The 23,086-nt window shown below is 33.1% G+C and overlaps 1 protein-coding gene across 2 annotated transcripts in view; it reads right to left on the bottom strand.

The window, feature by feature from the left end:
* The window catches only part of GRID2 (glutamate ionotropic receptor delta type subunit 2), a 1,800,826-nt gene that overhangs the window by 1,443,718 nt on the left and 334,022 nt on the right, over positions 1–23,086 (bottom strand). For both annotated transcript variants that reach the window (XM_074228050.1, XM_074228051.1), the window contains exon 2: positions 5,975–6,130. In XM_074228050.1, the coding sequence (XP_074084151.1) occupies positions 5,975–6,130 (156 nt within the window). The remainder of the gene's footprint in view (positions 1–5,974; positions 6,131–23,086) is intronic.

Genomic DNA, 23,086 nt, shown 5'->3' with positions numbered 1-23,086 from the left:
GACCAGGGCCACATTATTAATAAGTATTTAAGGCAAAATTTGATTTCAGGTCTTCTTTTTAAATATATTATCTAACCACTTCAGAATCTGCAACTAGATACCAAATAAAGAGTTCAAATTCTAAATATCCAAAACCACACTCACATTTCCCCCCATACCTACTAACCTTCTTCAAATTGTCCCATGTTTGGTGGTACCACCAACCATGAAGTAATGGTTCCCAAGGTAAGAATTATCCTTTCTTTTTCTTTCTCACCCATCCCCTACATCTTATAAGTTTTTAATTGTCTGGCTAGTTCTATAATATTTCTGGAATCTGTCTCCTTCAGTGTCTCTGCATGCTATACATTGCTTTTCACTTGAACTATTACAATATCCTCTTAATTCAGCTCCCTCTCTCTTTTCTCTACAATCAATTCCTCACATGCTGCCAAATTGACATTGGTAAAATATATATTTGATCATTTTAACTTCTTTCTCAAAGTGCTTAAATTGTATACAAAACAAGATGAAAATCCTTGGCCTAACGTTTAAAGCTTTCCCTTCTCTGCTTCCTCTGCACCTTCCCAATCTTATTTCATTTAACTTTTTTTTCTCTTACAATTCCTTATTCTAGTCCAATTGCTCTTTGAGTTATTTGTTCTGTATGGTGTTCCATTTCCTTCCTCCCTGCCTCAGTATAAAAGCTCTCCTATGTCTGGAATGCCAGGCCTCCTCTCTTCTACTAGAAAATATACCTAGCTTCTTTTAAAGTTCAACCCTGATAAACCTCCTGGCACAAAGCTTTAACTCATCTCCCAAGGTGTTAAATTCGAATCCCCCTTAATATTACTCGAATTAATATAACCTTACTTGAATACTTCATTTACTACACTAATGAAAGTCAACCTCTTTGAAGGTCAGGACTGGTTCAGTTTTGTCTTTGTATCTTCAGTGCTTTTCTAAAATCATTTTAATTCAACTAGAATAACTATTAGTACTTTCCAGATAGTACAGAATATGCATATAAAATTATTGTTGAACAACATATTTTAATGTTTTAATAAATATCTAAATACTTTAACATTGAGATATAGAAGAAATTTTACTCAAGATGTTTTTAAAAGATGTTTGGAAATGAATGCTGGGAGAATTCAGCTGGGCTGCTATCTATTCTAAAATGTAATTTGGTTATACTATCATTTTTATGGTAATATTATAATTCTGATCACCATCATGAAGAAATATCAATAGGAAAACTCCCAGAAATAAAGTCAGTAAGGATTTATTAAGCATCGATTATATGCCAGTTACTGTACCATGAGATAAAAAGAAAGACAAAACATAACGTTAGTTCCTAAAGAGCTCACTGTTTAATGGGGAAAGACAATCCATAAAAATAAGCGGCAAAGTAGGGAATATAAAGGGGGGTAAGGTAAATAGCTTGGTGGTATATCTCTTAAATACTATTAAATTTTCATTGGGAATTTACAAATCTGGAATTGGCAGAGCACTATAAATAAGGGCTTTTTGTTCTCACTGACTGTCTTAAAAAGTAATGCAAGCAATGTTACTAATCCAGTTAAAACTTAATCATGTGACATGTGTGCAGTTTTGTTAATTGGAAAGTCAGTTCCCAATCATTTATTAGCACAGGACTGGGAGGGTGACTAGATAGCTATTTCTGACCTTATTATCCCTTATTTCCTCTATTAAAAATATACTAATTGCTACTCTCAAGTGCAGCAAAATATAATATTATTTTGATTTTAGCAAATGTTGCCATTTGTAAATATTCTTGTTGAAGAAATAGAGGCTGATTTTTAAAATTATCTATTTTCCCTTTCTCTAATAATTTAAAAAGCAAAATATTTGCTATTAGTAATTTTTTTGTCTTCTTTTAAAATTACATAACACATTAGAAACTTACAGAAAGTCTCATATTCATTCAGGTATCAGTGGTTGATTGCTAACCTAATGGATAATCATGGATATACACAAATAAATATCTTTGAGCATCATTTCATGTTCATTAAATTAGCACAAGCAAATAAAATGAATTTCAGTTGACTATGGAGAAACAGGCACATTTGTACATTACTTATATAATTGCAAACTTCTAAAATATTTTAAAGAGCAATATATATATATATATAATATTTTTACTTTTTCACTCAATAATTCAATCTTTTTAAAATTCCATCAATGTTATTTTTAATTTAAAGACTAAAATAAGCGTTTCTACAGCATGGAATAGTGAAAATGAGGATATATGAAACTTCAAATTTATAAGGTTTTATAGATTAAAATTTATCACATGTCTTCCCCCCACCCCTTTTCTCCACCTAGGGATGGCTACATAAACATTCTATAGAGAGACTGTCTTTCTGTGTGTAAAATCTTTCTATTTATACTTCCATTTATCAGTTCTTTTTCTGGTTCTTCATATATACTTTGTACTTTATTTGGATATTTATAATGGTCTAAATGACTTAGTCACTCATTTTTAAAAAATTTTCTTTCAATATTGCTATTATTGTTTACAACATTTTCCTAGTTCTGTTCTTTTTGCTGTTCATTATTTCAGGTATATCTGCTGATATTTTTCAAGATCATCGAATTCATCATTTCTTATAGCACAGTGGCATTCCATTATAATTATACCAGTACATGGTCAGCCATTCCCCAACTGAAGGGTATACCTGCAATTTCCACTTCTTTGACACCACAAAATAATTTAAAATATATAGCTTCTTTTTTTTTTCTCTAATCACCTTTAGAAATGCGCCTAGCAGTGGTATTACTGGGTCGAAGTTTATAGACTTTTTAATAAGTCTTGGCATAATTCCAGATTGCTTTCCAAAAAGGTTGAATCACTTCACTGTTCCACCAACAATAAATTAATGTCCCAATTTTTTTCCACATCCCTTCCAATATCTTTTGCCTTCCCCTTCAATCATATATCCAAGTTGATAGGTATAAAATGATATTTCAAGTTTCTTTTAATTTGCAGTACTCTAATTAATAATGATTTAGAACAATGTTATGTGTCTATAAATTTTGATTTCATAATTGGAAAACTTCCTGCCCCTATCTTTTGGCCATTTATCAATTGGGGAATGACTTATATTCTTATAGATTTGACAAAGAATTTTTTATATATAATTGAAAAACCTTTATTTGTGAAACTGTCTATGAAATTTCCCCCAAATTTTCTACTTTCTGTCTTATCTTGGTTATATTTGTACTATTTATATAAAACCTTTTAGACTTAATGTAATAATGTTATCCACTTTATCTCTCTCTCTCTCTGTTCTTACTCTCTTGCTTATTCATAAACTGTTCATCTATGCATGTCTGATGATTAGTATGCTCCACATTCTTTAAATTTTCTTGTAAAATATCCTGTTAACATTCTCTTAATGTTTCCTGATAGTTTTAATAAAAGCAAAGAAGAGCAGTTAAAGATTTTCAAAAGTATTTGTAATTGTAGAAACGGGAATGCAACTTAAATGTGATACAAGAGTTGCATAGTTGAATATAGGTCAATGGAATGATATTATAGTGTTTCTGATAAAGGCCTCATTTCTCAAAAAATAGAGAGAACTGACACAAATTTAAAAGAACACAAGTCATTTTCCAATTGATAAATACTCAAAAGATATGAAAGGATAGTTTTTAAATAAAGAAATCAAAGCCATCTATAGATGTAAAAAATGAAGTAAATAACTATTGATTAGAGAAATACAAAATAAAATAGCTCTAGTTAAGACCTCATGCCTATCCCAGTGGCTAACATAACAGAAGTGAAAAAAAAAATTCAGATACTGAAGAGAACTTGAAAAAAATAGAAGTGCAAATGCATTCTTGGTGGCACTAAATCTGGTTCAATCATTCTGTAGAACATGTATAATTGATAGCTTATTGCCTTCCTTCTCAATTGAAATGGAAGGGACTAGAAGGAGGGAGAGAATTTAGAATATAAAAATTTTTAAAGAAAGATATTTTTATAATTCTGTTATATCTTAGAAACCAACAAATAATTCAGGGCTTCAAATGATTTAATTTAATGATTGCTTAGAATTAAGAACATAATGGGGGAAATGTTAAAAAAATACAGATTAAATATTAAGTGTATTGAACATACAATTTTTTTTCTTTCTGGGGGGATAGTTGTTAGACATTTTCTATCTCATTTCTACATAGGACTTTTTTATTTAATTCATGGAAAAAGGGGGTTTTTTGGCTCCAGAATTCATACTGCAGAAGAATAGATGAGGTTAATAGCAAAATAGAGTGAACATCTCACCATACTAAAACAGAGAAGCCAATCTTCCAAGAAAGATTCCTTTCATAAGACGATTTCCTTAGCTATTTACAATTGCCCTTCATTTTTCTTGCATCTTCATCCTGGGTTTACTCAATAAGTCTACCTATGTAAGAACTTATTTGACTTTTGGATGAACACAGATTAAGGTATCTAGTTACTCAGTAGACAGTAGAATAGATAAAGTATTCTCTTCCCTTATCCAACTCCCAGCTCTAACAATTTAGGCAATAAAAGAAAACTACTAGTGGATGAAAATTCAAGATCCTTCAAAAAAAGTTGTTTTTTTCTCTTATACTCTGTTATAAAAGCTGAATTTTGCATATTAAATAGAATTTGAAGTAGATGTATACAATGTATATTCTAATAGTATTTCTTGATGCAATTTTTCCAATGAAATTATATTGCATTATCACAAAAGTGACTTATTCATTTAGAAATCATTTTAAAAGCCATCCTAGCTTTTAAAAGATTTTTTAAATTATCTAAACAAAGTAGTATTAAAATATTTTGCTAAACTTAACTATGAACTACCTCTACCACTGGAATATTGTGATTAGAAGCTTTTAGACATAAGCACATATCAACTAATTCTACTGATTAAGATTGTATTATGGCACAATTTATTTACTTAAATGCAAATGTAAAGCATATGAGAATTTTTTTTGAAAGAGTACTTCACTTGTCCTTCATCTTGCCATATTTTACTTGGAAACATTTTTCAACAGTCCTAATATCATATTGAAAGTCAAGTAAATCCTGTCTGTCAAAGTCTTCAGAATTTAAACTGAAACAACACTTGCATTATTAGGAAAAATTACCTAATCTATTTTTAAACATCTTTATTTTCCATATGGCCTACGTTTTGCTTTACTTTTCTTGGAGTTAGTTAACTATGTTAAAATAAGAAATAAATGCACACACAATTTTCCATGACCTTCAGAGTAGCATCTGTAGTCATACAAATAATAATTCTAATATAAGCAATAAAAATAATTTAAGTTATCTTGTACCTGTGCAAAATGTGAATTTATCTGTATTTATAAAAATATCTTAAGTAATGAACATTTATTTTCCTTGGACACTAGATGGACAAATATCCATATACACACATAAATATATATATATATATATATATATATATATATATATATATATATTCACACACACACACACACACACACATATATATGCATATAAAAAGCAATTAGAAAGCTCAGTGTTACAAAATTTAAATTTTAAAGATTTGGTAAGATATAGTGTTCAACAATTCTCTAGCAATGGTAAGCAAGTTCATGGAGTGAGTGAAATATAATCACAAGCACATGCTGGTAGAAAATTTAAACAAATCATTCAAGTAAAAGACAAGATATAGAACATCTCTCTAATGTATCCATTGCACTTTTCACAAGATCTGGAAAGACAGTAAGATTCTTTTTTCTTTTCCAATTCAATCAAGAAGTCCCTTCCCACAGTCTTGCCTACCAGGAGTGGTTTACATGACTGAACTTTAATAAAACAGCCACTTTGAAAAAATAAAAAAAAGATCACCAACCATATATAAAATGGCATGAAAATTATGCAGATGACTAAGTGCTCTTAATAAATCAAATATCCTCACCCTTGGACTTCATTAAAAAGCATTTGTGACCTTTGCAAGGACCTTACCTTCTTGAACTGCTTGAAAGGGATTGTTGCCATCCACAAATGTCACAGAAAATGTGATTTTCTCTGTCTGTAAGATCTCCTCATTCTGGTTGAGATCAGCAACTGCCATGCGAAATACCTCATCATCCTTTTTGGCAGATTCATCAAAAATTGCTCCTGGAAAGAAATGATTACCACTATTAAAAAACAGTATAAATAATCTGTCATGGCCTCTGGAAAGATGACAAGGTTTCTGTCTCTATTGGAGAAACTTGCATTCCCACATAAAGGGTAGACTTATTTATTACAGGAATGAACCCTTTTCTTAGTACAGTGATAGTGTTAAGTTCATTCCATTAGAAGTGATGAATAGCACAGAAGTCTGATATTGCAGAGACAGCATTAGAAATACAATGTAATAAGGTGAAGATTTTTTTTTCTTAGATAAAGTTACTTATACTTTTGCTTTCTGCTATTTTGGAATCTTTTTTCCCTAACTCTAAGGCAGTATGAGAGAGGGAAGAAAGATCACCAACATATATCAAAAAGGAGACTTCATTTGCTTACTTCCATGTTATTGCTTCTCTCTAACAGATATATGGATACTGGTGTTTCTTGCTGCATGCAGGAGGTATTAGATTTAAAATACAAGTCTAAACAATAGCACCTCCTTCTCATTGAGCTACCTAGGAGATAAATGCAGGACTTGCATTTTTAGTTTAGGAATCATTACCTGAAAAGTAGCAACCTGCACATAATATCCTTCAAAATATTGGCTAGAGATATTCAAGTTTGCTGGGGAAATTTTCTCCTCATTTCTCTGAGATGTTGATAGATGAAATAAATTAATATAAAAGACTGGTCACTCCTTCAGCCTATAAAAGTAAGCTGCTCAAACTCAGATGAATATTAAAATTCTCTTGATAAAAATGAATTGGTAATCTCAGCTTTAATGTCAATGAAACCTAAAGTTGCCTCCTTCAACTAGGCACAGAAAATAAATTGATGCCAGATACTACAGAATTGCAGTGATTTAATTTAACTGTTCATATAGAACTACATGCAAAATCCAATATTACATAGAAAAGTTTTCAAAAGCAAGTTAAGTCAATTGAGAAAATAGCATCTATTTCTTAAAGTCTTTCACTACTATTTAATTTCTTATGTGAAATTCTTTTCAGTCTGAGATAGATTACTTGCTGTGGAAGTCATTTATATCTTTAAAATATCCATCAAATTATACTCTGAAACTTTATCGTGGCAAAGATGTTATCTTCCATCAGTCTACACTAATTTATTTTAAATGTTTTTGAATTGATTTATTTTCTTCCCAGCTTATAAAAGGGAAATAGGAAAAAGGAAAAATGTCCTTGTAGAAAAGTACATGAATAATATAAAAAATTTCCCGAGCTGATCATATCTACAAAGCATGCATTTCAACCTGTGTCCTGATTTGTTTACCTCTCTTGTAAAGAGGTATATAACATCCTTCAACATAGATCCTCTCATATATCAACAAGCATTCATTAATTGCTTGCTATGGGCCAAGTATTTTACTAAGGTTGAGGGATATAAAGAAAGACATATAGAGATCCCTGACCTTGAGATGGTGACAACCTAAAGTCAATCAAGATGATCTCAGAGGGAACATGCTTACAGTGTAAAAGTGGGAAAGATCTCCTGCAGAAGGTTGGGACTTGAAGTGTATCTTGAAGGAAGACACAGAAACTTAGAGTTAGTGATAAGAAGGGAGGGTTATTCCAGGTGCAGGAGACAGTCAAAGAAAAGAAAGTAAAGGCAGCATCACTGATTCACAAATCATACAGATGAGAATAAAATGCAATATGAATGAAAAGGTAAAAAGTTTTATATGACTTTAAAAGCTAAACTTAGAAACTTGATACTTGATACCAGAGGTAATTAGGAGAAACTGTAGTTTATTGGGTAGGGCAGTTGACATTGCCAGAACTATAATTTAAGAACATCACTTTGTCAGGTTACTGGAGGTTGAATTAGAGTAGTTGGAGACCTCATGAAGGAGGACCAAAAAGAAGGTCATGAAATGATCCAGGCAGGAGGCAATAAGGATCTCCACAGTTTTCACAACTGCATAAGTGAAGTGATAGGAAAAAACACAAAAGAGGCTGTGAAGATGGAAAGGACAAGAATGACACAGCTTCAAAATACATATATATATATATATATATATACATATATATATATATATATATATATATATATATATATATATATATATATATATATATATATATATATATAGTGTGATTTGGAGACAGGAATGAGAAATGACAGTATGGTTGTGAATCCGGTTGACTAAGATGGTGGAAACCTCAACACAAATAGGAAAGCTAAGGAATGGATTTGGGAGGGGATTGTAAAAAGATTCTATTTTTTAAAAGGCTGAATTGAAGATGTCAAGAATATATCCAGTTTTAGCTGTTCAGAAGGCTGTTAGTGATTGAAGCTTGGGGCTCAGGCAGAACTAGAACATTGTACACATTAACAGTAATATTGTACCATGAACAACTATTAATGACCTAGGTATATCCCAGAAATATAATGATCCAAGTCTCATGTGAGTCCTTCTCTTCCATCTCTAGAGAAAGAGCTTATGGAGTCTTAATGGAGACTGAAACATAATATTTTTCACTTTCTTTCTTTACTCCTTTTTATTTGTGTTTTCTTCCACAAAAATGAATAATATGGAAAGATATTTTACATGATTGCATCTAGATAAACTATACCAGACTGTTTACCATATTAGGTGGTAAAGGGGAGGGAGCAGAGCATTTGGAACTAATTTTTTAGTGAATGTTAAAATTTCTTTTACATATAATTGGGGGAAATAAAAAAGTTATTTTAAAAAAAGAATGAGGTTCAGGAAACATTTACATTTATAGATCTAGGGATTATGTTAATAGGTATTATAACTGATTGGCACCTTGGGAATTGATAAGATCATTAATAAAAATAAGTCTGATATTGCAGAGAGACAAGAGAAGAGCATCCAACACAGAGAACTGGGGACTTTCCCATTCAAGATTAAGATGATGATTCAGCAAAGATCTGGGAATAGTGAGACAAATAGGAGAATCAGACAAATGTAGTAACATGAAAGAGAAAGAGTTCAGGTGGTGGAAGCTGGTACACAGTGCTATATAGAATTCAAGGGGATGAAAATATGAAGAGTTTAGATTTAATTTAATAATTAAGAGGTGATTAATAACTCTGGAGAAAGCAACTTCATTTGAGTAATGAAATCAGAATGCAGGAGGCTTAGAAGAATGAGAAGAGAAGAATTGTTGGTATCTAGTGAAGATAGTTTTCTCAAGAAGTTTATGTGAAGTGTAGTAGAGATAGAGGCCAACCTCTCCTTTCAAGGAGTTAACAGTCTACTGGGGATTAGTGGGATTATTAGATAAAGTAAGGTTCCCTCTCTTCTTCCTTTCTTCTTTCCTTTTTTTCCCTTCATTTTGTCCTTCCTTCCTTTCTTCCATTCTTCCTTCCCTTTAGTTATTTCTAAGAAATACTGTGATTCTTATCTTAAGGTATACAGTAGAAAGAGTCCTAACAATGATGGATGAGAATTCTATCTTTTTTGTTATAATAAAAATTGCTGCTGTAGAGAGGCACAACTGGTTTAGTACAATAGGCAAACCTTCCTAGACAGTCTAACTTAAGAGGTAAGATATAAACACTAACTCAATTCTAGTTGCACAAATGAAAGCATTCCACTTATCCAAGCAAAGAGTTACTGGAAAGCAGAGACGTTATACAGATTAGAATAAACCAGAAAATAATGCAACTAAATGAGCCCTCTTTACTGTATAGAAGTAGGTCATATGATGGACTGGAGTCAGTAAGTTTATATTCAGCCCCAAACACTCACTAATTGTGGGACTGTAGGCAAGTCATTTTACCTCTGTTTTCCTCAGTTTTCTGATTTATGAAATTGATAATAACAGTCTTTACCTCTCAGGGTTGTTGCAAGTATTAAATAAAAATTTTGTAAAGCACAATGACTGATACATAGTAAATCATTTCACATTGTGTTTGTGTGCATGTCTGTGTGTTTAAATTGGAAGAGCCAAAATAATCTCAGTTTAACCAAGAGAAAATTTCCTTGAAGTTTCTAGAGAGGCAAAATGAAATCATAGTCATGAACAAATGGATTCCTAGTTCATATGTGTAAGTCTTTTTTTTTCTCCTGAAGTAAATACCAAAGAGGAGAATGACTCAAGATGGTTGAGTGAGAGGGCATAATTGCCACAGCACCCAAAAAACATCCTCTTCAATAATCGATAAAGCAAATGAGCCGATTCTGATGTGAAAAACCAAGAAAGGTCATAGTGAGTCATGTTTTGCTAGCAAAGGACAACTTAAGAAAATAGATGGAGAAGCCTGTAATAGCAGAGTAGGTGTTGGCAGGAGTATAGCACAGTAGCAGTAGAGAAATCATAGGCAAAAGAGGCATCAAACTATAGTGGTAGGGAACAGGAACAGAAAAGCAAGGATACTGAACCTCAAGGCAGAAAAAAGATCCCAAAAGACTCCTGTACTCACACTGGGAAGAAGAACAGGTGACATCTTGGAGTTGTGAGCCATTACCCAATTCCCAGTTACAGTGCAAGAGAACAAACTTAAGGGACAACTGCAGTTCAGCTGATCTAAAACTGAAGAATATTCTAGGAGGTTAACAGAGAATGAGTGGAGCAGAAGTCTAGGAACACAATTACACACAAATCAAGAGAAAAAAAATTACATCACAAATTTGCAGAGTAAAAATCAGTATAGTTTTTGGAAGTACCAAAAATTTGGAGACCCCCCCACCCACCCAGAACTGTGAAAGTAGCAGATGGATATAAAAATTAGATCAAGGCAGATACAATGCTCAGAGTTGAGCAGATGCCAACAGTAACACATAAAGTCTAAAGTCAACAATTAGTCTGCAAAAATAGAGAGAGAGAGAGAGAGAGAGAGAGAGAGAGAGAGAGAGAGAGAATGATTGAATTTGCCAAATGGTAAGAAAAGGAAAAGGAAAAAAAAACTCATGTAAGAAAATAACACTTTAAAAGAATTAGATTTGACAAGATAATTCTGGGGTGTAGCCACTGTGGCACAGTAAAGGCACCTGAATTTTCCCAAACTTCCCTCCAAATACATTAGAACATTTTCTTAGAACAAACGCAGAAGGGGTAGAATTAACAAAGGACAGAAATGAGCATTTTTTCCCCATATTAGACAACTTATCAGGAAAGTTCTCCATCTCACAAAGATAAAAATGAAACATAGACCAGGGCAGATAACTCTAGTGCAGGGTGTGCCAGAAACTAGAGGCAAGCCTTGAGGGCTACTGGAGCTGTGACTGCAGTGCAGACTCCTAGGACTGCAGCCCAAGCATGGGAAGGGGGTCAGACAATTGCTCAGAAGTTGATTATATGGGACACTTTGCTGACACTGGGTACAGAACTTGGTTATACCGCAGATACTTCCTTTTGGGTTGCAGTCCCAGGAAGAGGGGGAACACTTCAAAGCTTGTGGCCACAGAGGGGAAGGATGATGTTAAAAACAAATTAAGAGCTGAGAAAAAGGGATTCATTAGGAAAAAGAAGTAGGTACAATGGGGTAAATTATCTTACATAAAAGAAGGGTGAAAGAGCTTTTAAAATAATGGAAAAATATGGATTGTTGGCAATATTTAAGCCTTACTTGATACTTAGTTGAGTTTAGAAATTAGTTTTACCCTACAGAGAAGTAGGGGAGGAGAAAGACTGAGGAAGGGGGCTGATTAAAAGAAGGGCAAACTGGGGAAGATGACACTCAAAAGCAAAACATTTTTAAGGAGGGATAGGTGACAGGAGAGAGAGAGAGGAATAAATGGGATTTGGTGAAATTTGGATGAGAATAATATACACTTAGTAATCATAATTATGAATAATATGAATAATATGAACTTGCCCATAAAATCAAAGTAGATAGCAGAATATATTATAGACTTAGTTTTGGAGAAAAAAAGAGGTGATACCAAGAATAAGTAAGAGGAGCTTGGGATAGATCTATGGATAAGAGAAGTACCTGTGATCAAAAAAAAAGTATAGAAAGCATTATCAGAGGTAAAATAGATAATTTTGATGAAACTATAACAATAATTGGGAGAAGACGAAAAATCTTCATATAGGAATTGTCACAAGAGTCAAAGCTTGAAGGGAACTGAAATTAGGCACGTCTATCATGATATATTGTGACAAGTTGTGACAGCCAAGACAGAAAACCTTCCAGACATGAAGAGGTTTTGTAAAGACAAGGAAGTAGAAGGTTGAATATTTGTATCCCAGGAGTTGAAATCAATGTGGAAAAATAAATGTCCATTAGAATGATGAGGCCTTTGTGCTTTATGATGAGAGTGAAGGGTTGGGTTGGGATTTTTTTTTTGAGAAAAGGGATGATTTATTCAATTTTATGTTTTAAGATTATAATTGTACAGAAGATGAATTGGAGAAAGAATAATTAGTATTAGAAAAATAAATAGGCTTAGATAGTCTATTGCAGAATAATAACTATGTAAGAGTAAATAAAAGGATAAAAGTAAAATATTTCATGGATTTAAGATATGTACATATGTGTATATATGTTTATATATATATATTTATATACTGAGATAGTATTTAAGTGCATAAGTTAAAGATATAAGCATCAGAAAAGAGAATAATAATTATTCTTATTTAGAAATGATATGACAATTTGTTTAGATATTTCAGATTATCAGTGACAAAACTAATTGATATGATTAAAAGGCTTCCATAAAATATGATACAAAAACCCATAAACGTAATAGCTGTATTTAATAGTAATGAAAAGGCAAAAAATGATAGTGAGCTATTTTCAATTCGGTTAAAAATAACTCCAATATAGATAATTTGTGTGGATGTTAATATCCAAAAATACAACCAGGATTTATGTAAATACAATAAAATGATTTTTACAAAAATATACTTAAACCAATGGAGAGAGATTCATTCTGCAATGTTGACTAAGACAATGTAATAAAAATGCAATGTAGAAAAATATAAAGTTAGTAGCCCTTTCTCCTTTTAGATCCCATAGTTCTATGGTATTCCAGACACCATTGTCTTTTGATTCTTTTATTACTGTCTGACTACTACTCAGCATGCTTTATTGGACTGTTATCCATCTCCTCTATAGGAGATCTCATCTGCTCCCATGTTTTCAATTATCACCTCTATGAAGATGACTCCCAAATGTTCATTTTCCCACATTTTCAACAGTTTATTGAATATCTTCACTTGAATGTCATTTCAATCATCTGTCCAAAATCAAACTCATCTTTCCCTCTAACACTTTCTATTCTTTTTCTTTGTTTGTTTTTTTTGAAAGGCAGTGGGGTTAAGAGGTGTGTCCAAGGCCACACAGCTAGATAATTATTAAGTGTCTGAGGTCAGATTTGAACTCAGGTACTCCTGACTCCAGGACTGGGTGCTCTATCCACTGCGCCACCTAGCCACCCTGTAGCACTTTCTATTCTCAAAAAATTTTCTTTTGATCCTCTTAATAACCCATATTTGATGTCTTAGAATTGGCTTGTCTTGGGGCGGCTAGGTGGCGCAGTGGACAGAGCACCGGCTCTGGAGTCAGGAGTACCTGAGTTCAAATCTGGCCTCAGACACTTAATAATTACCTAGCTGTGTGGCCTTGGGCAAGCCACTTAACCCCATTTGCCTTGCAAAAACCTAAAAAATGAATTGGCTTGTCTTCCCCTCTTTGACACCCTTGCACCATCAGTTGCTATGCTCCATAAAATTTATCTCTACAATATACTGTTCATCCATCCCTTTCTCTCCATTCATACTGCTACCACCTAATTCAGGTACTCATCACTTTTTACCTATGTCATAGAATTATGGTAATAATTGGTTTCTTTCCTTTAGTTCCCTAGTCTATTCATAATATAGTAGTAAAACTAATCATCTTAATTCTGATAATGTCTCTACAAAATAAAGAACATTTTACCTATTGGCTCTAGGATAAAATATAAACCTTCAATGTCCTCTATAACCCTATATGTCTTGCCTAACCAAGTAGGTGGTACAGGTAGACTCTGGGCTTAGAGTCAGGAAAACTTCAGTTCAAATCTAGTCTTAGACACTTAGTTTGTATTCTGGGCATATCACTTAAGCTCTATTTACTTCAGTTTCCTCAACTATAAAATGGGGATACTAGTGTTCCTTATTTTACAGGTTAATATTGTAAGGATGAAATGAGATAATGTTTTTAATGTATCTTGCTCAGTACCAGAAACATATTATACTTCATATAAATGATTCTTCCCTCCAGTATTTTTGATATTATGCATGTATTCTATGTTTTGCTTTGCCAAACCAAAAACCTAGCTAGTCCCTACACTTCATACACCATGTCCTGGTTCCCTGCACTTCATTTCAATGAGTCAATGCCCTTGACTGGAATGTACTCTTGTCCATTTCTGACATTCAGAATCATAGAATCCTTGGTTTTCTTCAAAGTTGAATTAAGATACTACTTCCTTTATACTTCCCCAATCCTTTTCTCCTTACAAATGTATTATTTCCCTTCTATTTTCTTAGAACCTTTGCTTAAATTTGAGTTTACCCCCCCATCAAACCCTATCTACTTGAAGGGCTCTGGAACTCCAAGCCAGTCTTCCACTCTGATGAGGCAAAATTAAGACTTGTGTGTTACTAGTCTTAAACCAAGAAAATTACATTTAAAGCTAGTTTGTTAGTACTGGACAAAAAAATTTATGACTGATGCAAGGAATGTCTATTTGCTTCCAAACTGAACTAAATATAATCGATCATTTAAAAAATAACAACACAGTTGCTCTCCCTTGCCTCTGGGAAACAATTACTTCAGTGATTCATCAAGAAAATCCCTATCATCTTAAGATACATTCCCTCGATCAAACTTTCAGAATTATTTCCCCAAGTTATTATGGAGTTAGGTAGCCATGAAACAAAGGAAAATAAGGGTTAAAAGAATCACCTGGCTAACTACGCCAATTACAAGACTGTAATTATCCATTTTCACCATTCTAACTAAGCATATAAGAGTCCATGAAAGCTATGTTTACTCCAATTATTCCTTCTCACCATCACATCCCAATACATACTTTAGAGGGAATTTAATCTATGTATTCTATTTTAAATGAAATGTATATCACATATTTTTTTCTTTACATGCAAGTAAATTACTACCAGGTATAACAGAGGACAAGAAAACTAGAATGAAGCAAGTCTTGAAGTAACATCTCAGATGCTCTCAGAATGTAGAATGCAGATCAAAGTAAATTTGATAGAGTCATAGATGTGAAAGGTAGATTTCTGAGAAAGGGATATCATGTTCACACATACACATGTATGTATGTCAATAATCCAGGAAACAGAAGAGATATCACTAATCCAGGAAGAAGAAGACCCACTTTGTTTTTGTTGGGAATATTTTAAGTGGTAGAAACTGAATAATAAGTTTTATTAAAACACATTTAGAAAAGTAAATGAAAGTATATAGAATTCAAAGAACATAGGTCCATTCATCTTCTAAAAGGAAAAAAAGGACAAAAATGAGATGATTTTTTTACTCACATTTATCACTAACTTGGTGCACACACACACACACCTACACACAAATACACTCATATGTACAAACATAATATTGAAAATAATATGTGAGTAAATGTTCATTTCATTAATGTCTAATCAGCATTGGGAAATGATAAGTATGACAAATTACACTTTAGCATGAAGAGTGACTTTTTAACTTATAATTCCATAAGAAGTCTAATTTGTTAAAATAGCAAAGCTATAATTCAATATCATTGTAAAATTCTATAATAAACTCATAGTTATAGAATTGACTTTAACATGGTATGCATAAAAGAAAGATGTCAATGACAAAAGAAAAGTAAACATGAATGGCCACCATCAAACTGAATGATGCTTTCTCACTATTTAGCAGTTTAAATTTGCACTTTGGCCATGAAATACAGTTTGAATGGATAGGTGCATATGCTTCTTTTGATACAGAAACTTTTGGTGAAATGTTTTCTTTTGCTTGGCTTTCTTTTGATTAATTTTTGGTAGTTATATGATTATTAGATGATCTGTGGCAAATGAAAATAAGCATGTGCAAAAGCTGTGTACTACTAATGAGTTTTATTTAAAACACCTTAGTGGGATGAAAAAGTCAAGCAGGATAAATAGTGATAACAAATACTAATTCATATTCAAAAGAATACCAGAATTTGGAGGGATATTCCAATCTGCGCCTGTACAGAAATTCTTTAATAGTATCCCTGATATGTATTTATTCGGTCTGTGTTTGAAGACCAATAGAGAAGAGGAATTCACTGCCTCCCAAGACTTTCCTTTGAACTTTTACAGAAGTAGAAAAAAGTTTAATAATTTTTCAAATGAGTGTTTCAGAAACTTGAAAACAACAATTATATCACTGCTCAGTTTTCTCATACCAAGAAGAATCTCTATGAACATAGGTCATTAAATGGACTGAAATTCCAGGTGTGGGAAGAAAATTAGTGAGGTCATTAGAGAAAACTACAAATAACATATTTGCATACATTTGTGTGTGTTTATATGCATGTGTGTGGGGGAAGAGCAAATGAAACAATTCATGATCTACTGTGAAAGAGACTAGTTCAAATGAATGTTGAGAACCATAGGAAAAATAGAAAGGCAGGAATTTTTGAGAGTCCTACAAACTAACAAGAGGTCTATGGCACAGTAAAGAAGGAAATATCAGAGTTTCCACGATCACAGAATAGGAATAATGGAAACAAACTTTAATTGTACTTGATGAAGAATATGTCTGATAATACCTGAGACAAGCAGTGTTCTGCTCTCTACTTTAATATTGGCAGGGAAAGGGAACCTAAAGACTAAAAAAACAGAATAAAAATCGATAATAGGTAGTTTTATTCAAAATAATTAAGATGCTAGGAATGAAATGAGCTGCTTTTGATGAATTCAAGGAACCCAGCTGAGAGAAAATACAGATATGGGTTCTGAAAAAATGAGATATATTGCTGAGCTGGAGAGGTACTGTAAAATTAGAGAACTGAAAATATTTTCTTGATTTTTGCAAAAACAAGGAAAAAATGGATTCATTATACCCTAGTACTTTAGCACTGATTCCTAAGAAAAATGTATGATATATATTATAAGCATTTGGCAATAGGTGTCTTGAAAAGGAAGTAATGGTCACAAAGAAGTATCATGGATCCAACAAGATCACAAACTGGTAGATAAGGATATAATGCTTTAGATATAGTTTTCAAGATTGAAACAAAGCATTTGATTAAGTATTCAATTCTTTGTTGAAAAAACTGATGAAGATAAAAATCATATTTAGATAGATACAGAAATATTAGAATATCTTCTTTCAAGGAATAGTTATTATTGGCTTGGGAAAACTGGACAGGAATGTGAAATGCCCAATGGATCTACAATGGTCCTTTTTCTATATAATATCTTCATCAAGGATTATTATAAAGTAACAAATGACATACCTATGAACTCTGTAGATAATTCAAACCTAGAAAGGAGGGCTAACTTGCAATACAACAGTGTAAAATGCTGTGAAAGGGTTAAAATTGGAAAGAATTTAATAAAATTAATTTAATAGACAAACATAAACTTTCACATTTAGATTAAAAGGATATGGGCTTCCCAATTTCAAGATAGGTCAAGTTAAACAAGAGTTTTCATTAAGAAAATACCCTGGTGGGGTGGTTAGGTGGGGCAGTGGATAGAGCACCGGCCCTGGAGTCAGGAGTACCTGAGCTCAAATCGGGCCTCAGACCCTAGCTGTGTGGCCTTTGGCAAGCCACTTAACCCCATTTGTCTTGCAAAATCCTAAAAACAACAACAAAAAGAAAATATCCTGGGCTTGTGGTTCAAAAGTATGATATGATAACCTTGAAAGTTTAATGGCAACTTGGGCTATATTACTAAGAAATGCCTAGATTCAGAAATTAGAAGCTGATAATTAACATATATATATATATATATATATATATATGTATATATATATATTATATATATATATATATGCACTGTATTCAGTTCAGAGTAACATAATTTTAAAAATACCCTGATAAGACAGAATGTTCAGAAGAAATCAACTAGAATGGTGAAAGAACTAGTCCATGACATATAAAGAGCACTGAAAGAAAGTGGGGATAATATAGCATAGAACAGAAGGCTATGGGTGGAAATTAGTGGACATGGAGGATAGGAGAAGTACATACAAGGGTCACTCAAGTACTTGAAAAGGGGGTCATTAAGAAGGAGAGAAATTAGAATTGTCCCTATGGCTCCTAACAGCAGGGCTAAGAATCATGTTGATTTATTTATATACGAGTGTGTGTCTGTGTGTGTCTGTGTATGTTTGTATGTATGTGGGGTGTGTTTTGGGTGGTAAGGGAGAGGGAACAATGATTTTAACAATTAGAAATATTCTTACTGAAAGTCTTCAAGCAGAGGTTAGACTACTACTTGTGGCATAAATTTCAGTGCAGATTGTTTTCTGAGATAGGTTGTTTTAGAGTTTGATCCCTTCTAATTCTGAAATTCTGAGACCTATTTCTTTCTTGGACATCCCCTTTCACCAGAAAGTGGCTATTATTGAGATTAGCCTCTTTGTGAATTTAACTCATTGACCTCAGCTCTCCTTTATGAGACCAGTCTGTCCACTGAAGCCAAACTAAACAAATTCTTTGTCTACATGAGAGTTCTTCAAATATCTAAAGTTAGCTGTCATGTTTCTCTTACATTTTCTCTAGGTTAAAGAACTAGTCTTGGGGGCAGCTAGGTGGCACAGTGGATAGAGCATGGGCCCTGGAGTCAGAAACTGAGTTCAAATTTGGCCTCAGATACTGCATAATTACCTAGCTATGTGACCTTGGTCAAGTAACTTAACCCCAATGCCTTTCAAAAACAAAAAAAAAAACAGAACTAGTCTTTTAATCAGATCTTATATGAGATGATTTCAAATTTACTCATCATCTTGACATATAAAAGTATTTTTCCAATAGATTTATCAAGAATTAATGTGAATATACTCTGTATCAAGCCCATGGATCATAAATCAATAAAAGATTAGAGCATTAGTGCATAAGTACACAAGCCAAAAGATAGGATAAAGGCTACTTTCATTTAGAAATGATTTACTTGGTCTTAGAAGCATCAGTTTTATTAGCTCAGGAGGTTGAGAGGAAAAAGAAAAAAGCACAACCTACTTCCTTGTGGCAATTTATTGGTCACAGTAGGATTTACAGATCTGCAGAGCTGTTCAAAATTGTTAAATCATCATCTTTCCTTACTGTTTTAGATGCTGCTACTCACAAGTGGGTTTTTTCCTTTAATTCTAATGGTGTACTGTGCATACACATTAGTTGCACTGTGTGCAAATATCCAAATCAAGGGATCTATAGGTCTTTGCAAATACATCTGGAATTCCCACTACTGTCAGTCAAAATTATGCATGCAGTTCAAAAAGGAGCTAGATTCTCAGAGGTTTCATAAATAATCTGCCAATCAGGTTCTTTCTTTGTTTCTATCAGAAACAGCTAACATTTCTGTCAGATCTCTGTAGACTCAGCAGGTTTCAATAGTTATTCAGTCTTTCTAAACATCGGACAAAATGAGGATTTTGATCAAGTAATACCAAATGTCATTTTTCGATCTGCTATCTCCAATTAGTCTAATGAAAAGTTTCAGGAACAAGGAATACCATTAGAGTGAAGGTTTTTATGACAAACCAATTTCAGCATTCCAGGACTGGGTTATAACTTTTTTTGAGGTCAAGAACCTCATTTTGTAAACACTCTATATCATAGCTATCACTGATTAAGGAATAGGGTCTTTTTTATAGTCTCTGATTAAAGTTTGTTTTTAATTGTGCCAGGACAGTACTTTGCAGCTCAGATTACAATCAATAGTCTGCAAGGATAATCTTATATAAAAGGCAGTTTGATGTAGAATGGTGTTTGGAAAACCTGGATTGAAATCCTGCATCTGACAAACACTATGTGACCCTGGACATGTCATTTAACTTTGCTCATTTGATGAACCTTTCTCAGATTATAGATTAGAAAGAAGGTAATAACCTGAATTGGTAAATGGAGTTTCCTCACCTGGAAAGTCTCCTCACCAAAGATATCACAGGTACATTCTCTGTCTCTACAAATGATTTATTCACTTCTTGCTCATGCAAAAAATCACTATAGCAAAAGTAGCAAAATATTGAGTATGAAATATCTGGAATGACCACTAAGACAGATTTTGGTTTTAGTTATAGAAATTTCCATGAGACATTAGAAAAATTACTATCCTCTTTCATTGACAGCTTCCTCTTTATAAAATAGTGATACTGTGTTGCACCACCAGTGACACAGGAGTGGGATCAAATTTATTAAGTGGTTTGGAAATTGTCAAACCCACCACATTATTAAATGATGTCCTGATCTTAATGGATAAGGAAGAGAGAGGATGTTATAGTCATTTTGTCCATTTATTCAAAGCAAGTAGTTTTCAAATGATCTTGCTTAATTTTCTCAGACCTCAAATATTGCAATTAGGAAATCAAAGGAACACTAAAAGATTGCAAGGTTCTAGAAATTTGACTATTTATGCCCTGGGGAAAAATCAATCTGATAGTCAATAGTCATTGCCCTGTGTTAAATTCTCAAAGAAAAAATAGTTCCTATATTTACCTAAACAGATATATGTATCTCGATATTTATATATACATTTACATCTTATAAGTACATAGCTGTTTTCATTTTTTCTTCCTTGTTAAAATGTGAGTTCAGTGACTGCATATGTGTGGGTATGTGTGCATGTGTACATAAAGAGTAAAATGTAAAAAGAATAAAAGTAAAGTACTCTCTGAGGGCAGGTCCTGAGATAGAGTGTACACCAGAATTTCTGTTGCAAGAGGTGGGATGTGAAGTGACTTGAAGGAAGACCAGGAAGAAGAGTGAAGAGAAGGAGAACTCCATGGATGGGGAAATACCAGTGAAAATTGCCTGGATGAGGAAGAAAGCTGAAATAACAAGTGGGAGGAACAGCAAAGAGTTCAGGATCCACAGAATGTGTGGAGGGGAATTAAATTTATGACTGGAAAGGAAAGAAGGGGCTAGGCAGTGAATGATTTTGAAGACCATAAAGAGAATCCTGGAGCTAACAGGAAAGTAATGGAGTTTATTTAATAGGGAGATGACATAATGTCAGATCTGATATTTAGGGAGAGAGTGAATTCTCTGAACACACCTTACTTTTCATTTGTTAATTCTCTATAGAATTATATACTCAGTTTTTTCCCTGAGATTCCAACAAACTGTTGATTTGACAACATAAATGAATAGAATGATGAAATATCAATATAATCAAGGAATACGAATGTTTTCTGAAAATTTATTAAGAATTATATGATGGAAATTGAATTATTATATTCCTTCCTGCCTTATCATTATAAATAGTAAATAGGCTTAATTATACTTCAGATTTTTTTTCTATTTTTATCAATTCTTAGAAAGATGTTACAGTTATTGGTACTGAGAGGCAGCATCATATTGATGGCTAGAGAACTGGTCTCAGAGTTGGGAAGATGTGGCTTTTTAATATCACTCTTAGTCTAGGCAGAGAATATCCCAATTATCTGAATGGAAAAGTGGTATAGTGGGAAGCAATCCTGAACTTTTCTCCCTGATGAGAGTCTGTCTGATCTTTTTTGAATCTTGGCAAAAACATAATTTTCATGTCAAACAAATAATTATCCATCAGAATCACTTATAGCTACATTGATTATAATCTTAAATTCCAGTCTATCCTTCAATCTCCAATTCCTAATCACGAGGGCTTGGCATATTAATTCTATGTTAGGATGAGTAATTTTAGGCTGTTTGATTTGTTTCCTAGGATTACATTACATCTAATCAGCTGTCATGGAAAGGATGATCCTGCCAACAAACCTCTAATGCTCAATGCTGATGATTCTCAATTACACTTATCCAACCTTTCAGATCACCACCAATTCCTCATTCCCAAATTCTTATTAGACATCTTGAAATCATTGTCCCATAGATAGCTTAAGCTCAAAATGACTAAAACTGAACATATTATCTTCACCACAAAACTCTCCACTATCCTAAGTCCCTAAAAGGGTTGAAGGTACTATGATCTGCCCAGACCTACAAAATAGTGGTCATCCTCAAACCCTCACTCCCAAATCCAATTTATTACCAAGGTTTATTGATTTTCCCCCTCATAATATCTTTCTATTGATGTTGTCACTAACCTGAGCGAAGTCATCATCATCTTACATCTAGACTATTACAATAGTATCCCTGACACAAATTTCTTCCCACTCCAATCCAATGTCCAGTCACCTGTCAAAATTGAGTTCCTAAAGTGCAAATTGAACTATGCCACCTCCCCTATTCAAGAAATTCTCGTACACTCATGCCTCTAATCCTTTCTAGAAAGAAATACAAAATTTTCTGTTTGGCACTGAAAGACACAATCCACAACAGGAACATGTAGCACTGATTCAGTGATTTTGGTTTCCATACTATTTCATGGAAAAGACACTGCATGCTTTACCACTTATCCCTCAGTTCTGAAATGATCTCTGTCTTCCTTTCCACTTCCTAAATTATTATATGACTTTCTTTCAATCTTAGCTAAAATTTCACCTACCAGAAGTCCTTCCCACAAGGCTTTCATGCTAATGCCTTCCATCTTTGATTGATTTAGATTTACTTTGTATATGTCATGATTTTTCTTAGCTGTTGTATTCTTCATTAGAATGGGAGCTCCTTGAGAGCTGGGACAATCATTTACATTTCTTTGTAACTCTAGCACTTAACTCAGTATCTAACACAGAGCAAGCAAGTCATAAGGTTTATTGACTTCCAAAATCAGGGATTACCAGTTTAGATAGGGAGTGGTGGTGGTGAAGAATAGTTATAGAAAATCTAAAGAAGTAACTCATAATTCCTTCTGAACTTCTTATACATAAGGTCAAAGAAAGTTGAGG

This window comes from Macrotis lagotis, chromosome 3, assembly GCF_037893015.1.
Source record: "Macrotis lagotis isolate mMagLag1 chromosome 3, bilby.v1.9.chrom.fasta, whole genome shotgun sequence".
Lineage (NCBI taxonomy): Eukaryota > Metazoa > Chordata > Mammalia > Peramelemorphia > Peramelidae > Macrotis > Macrotis lagotis.
The sequence above is the reverse complement of the archived record's forward strand: the minus strand, read 5'-3'. Positions and strand labels throughout refer to the sequence as shown.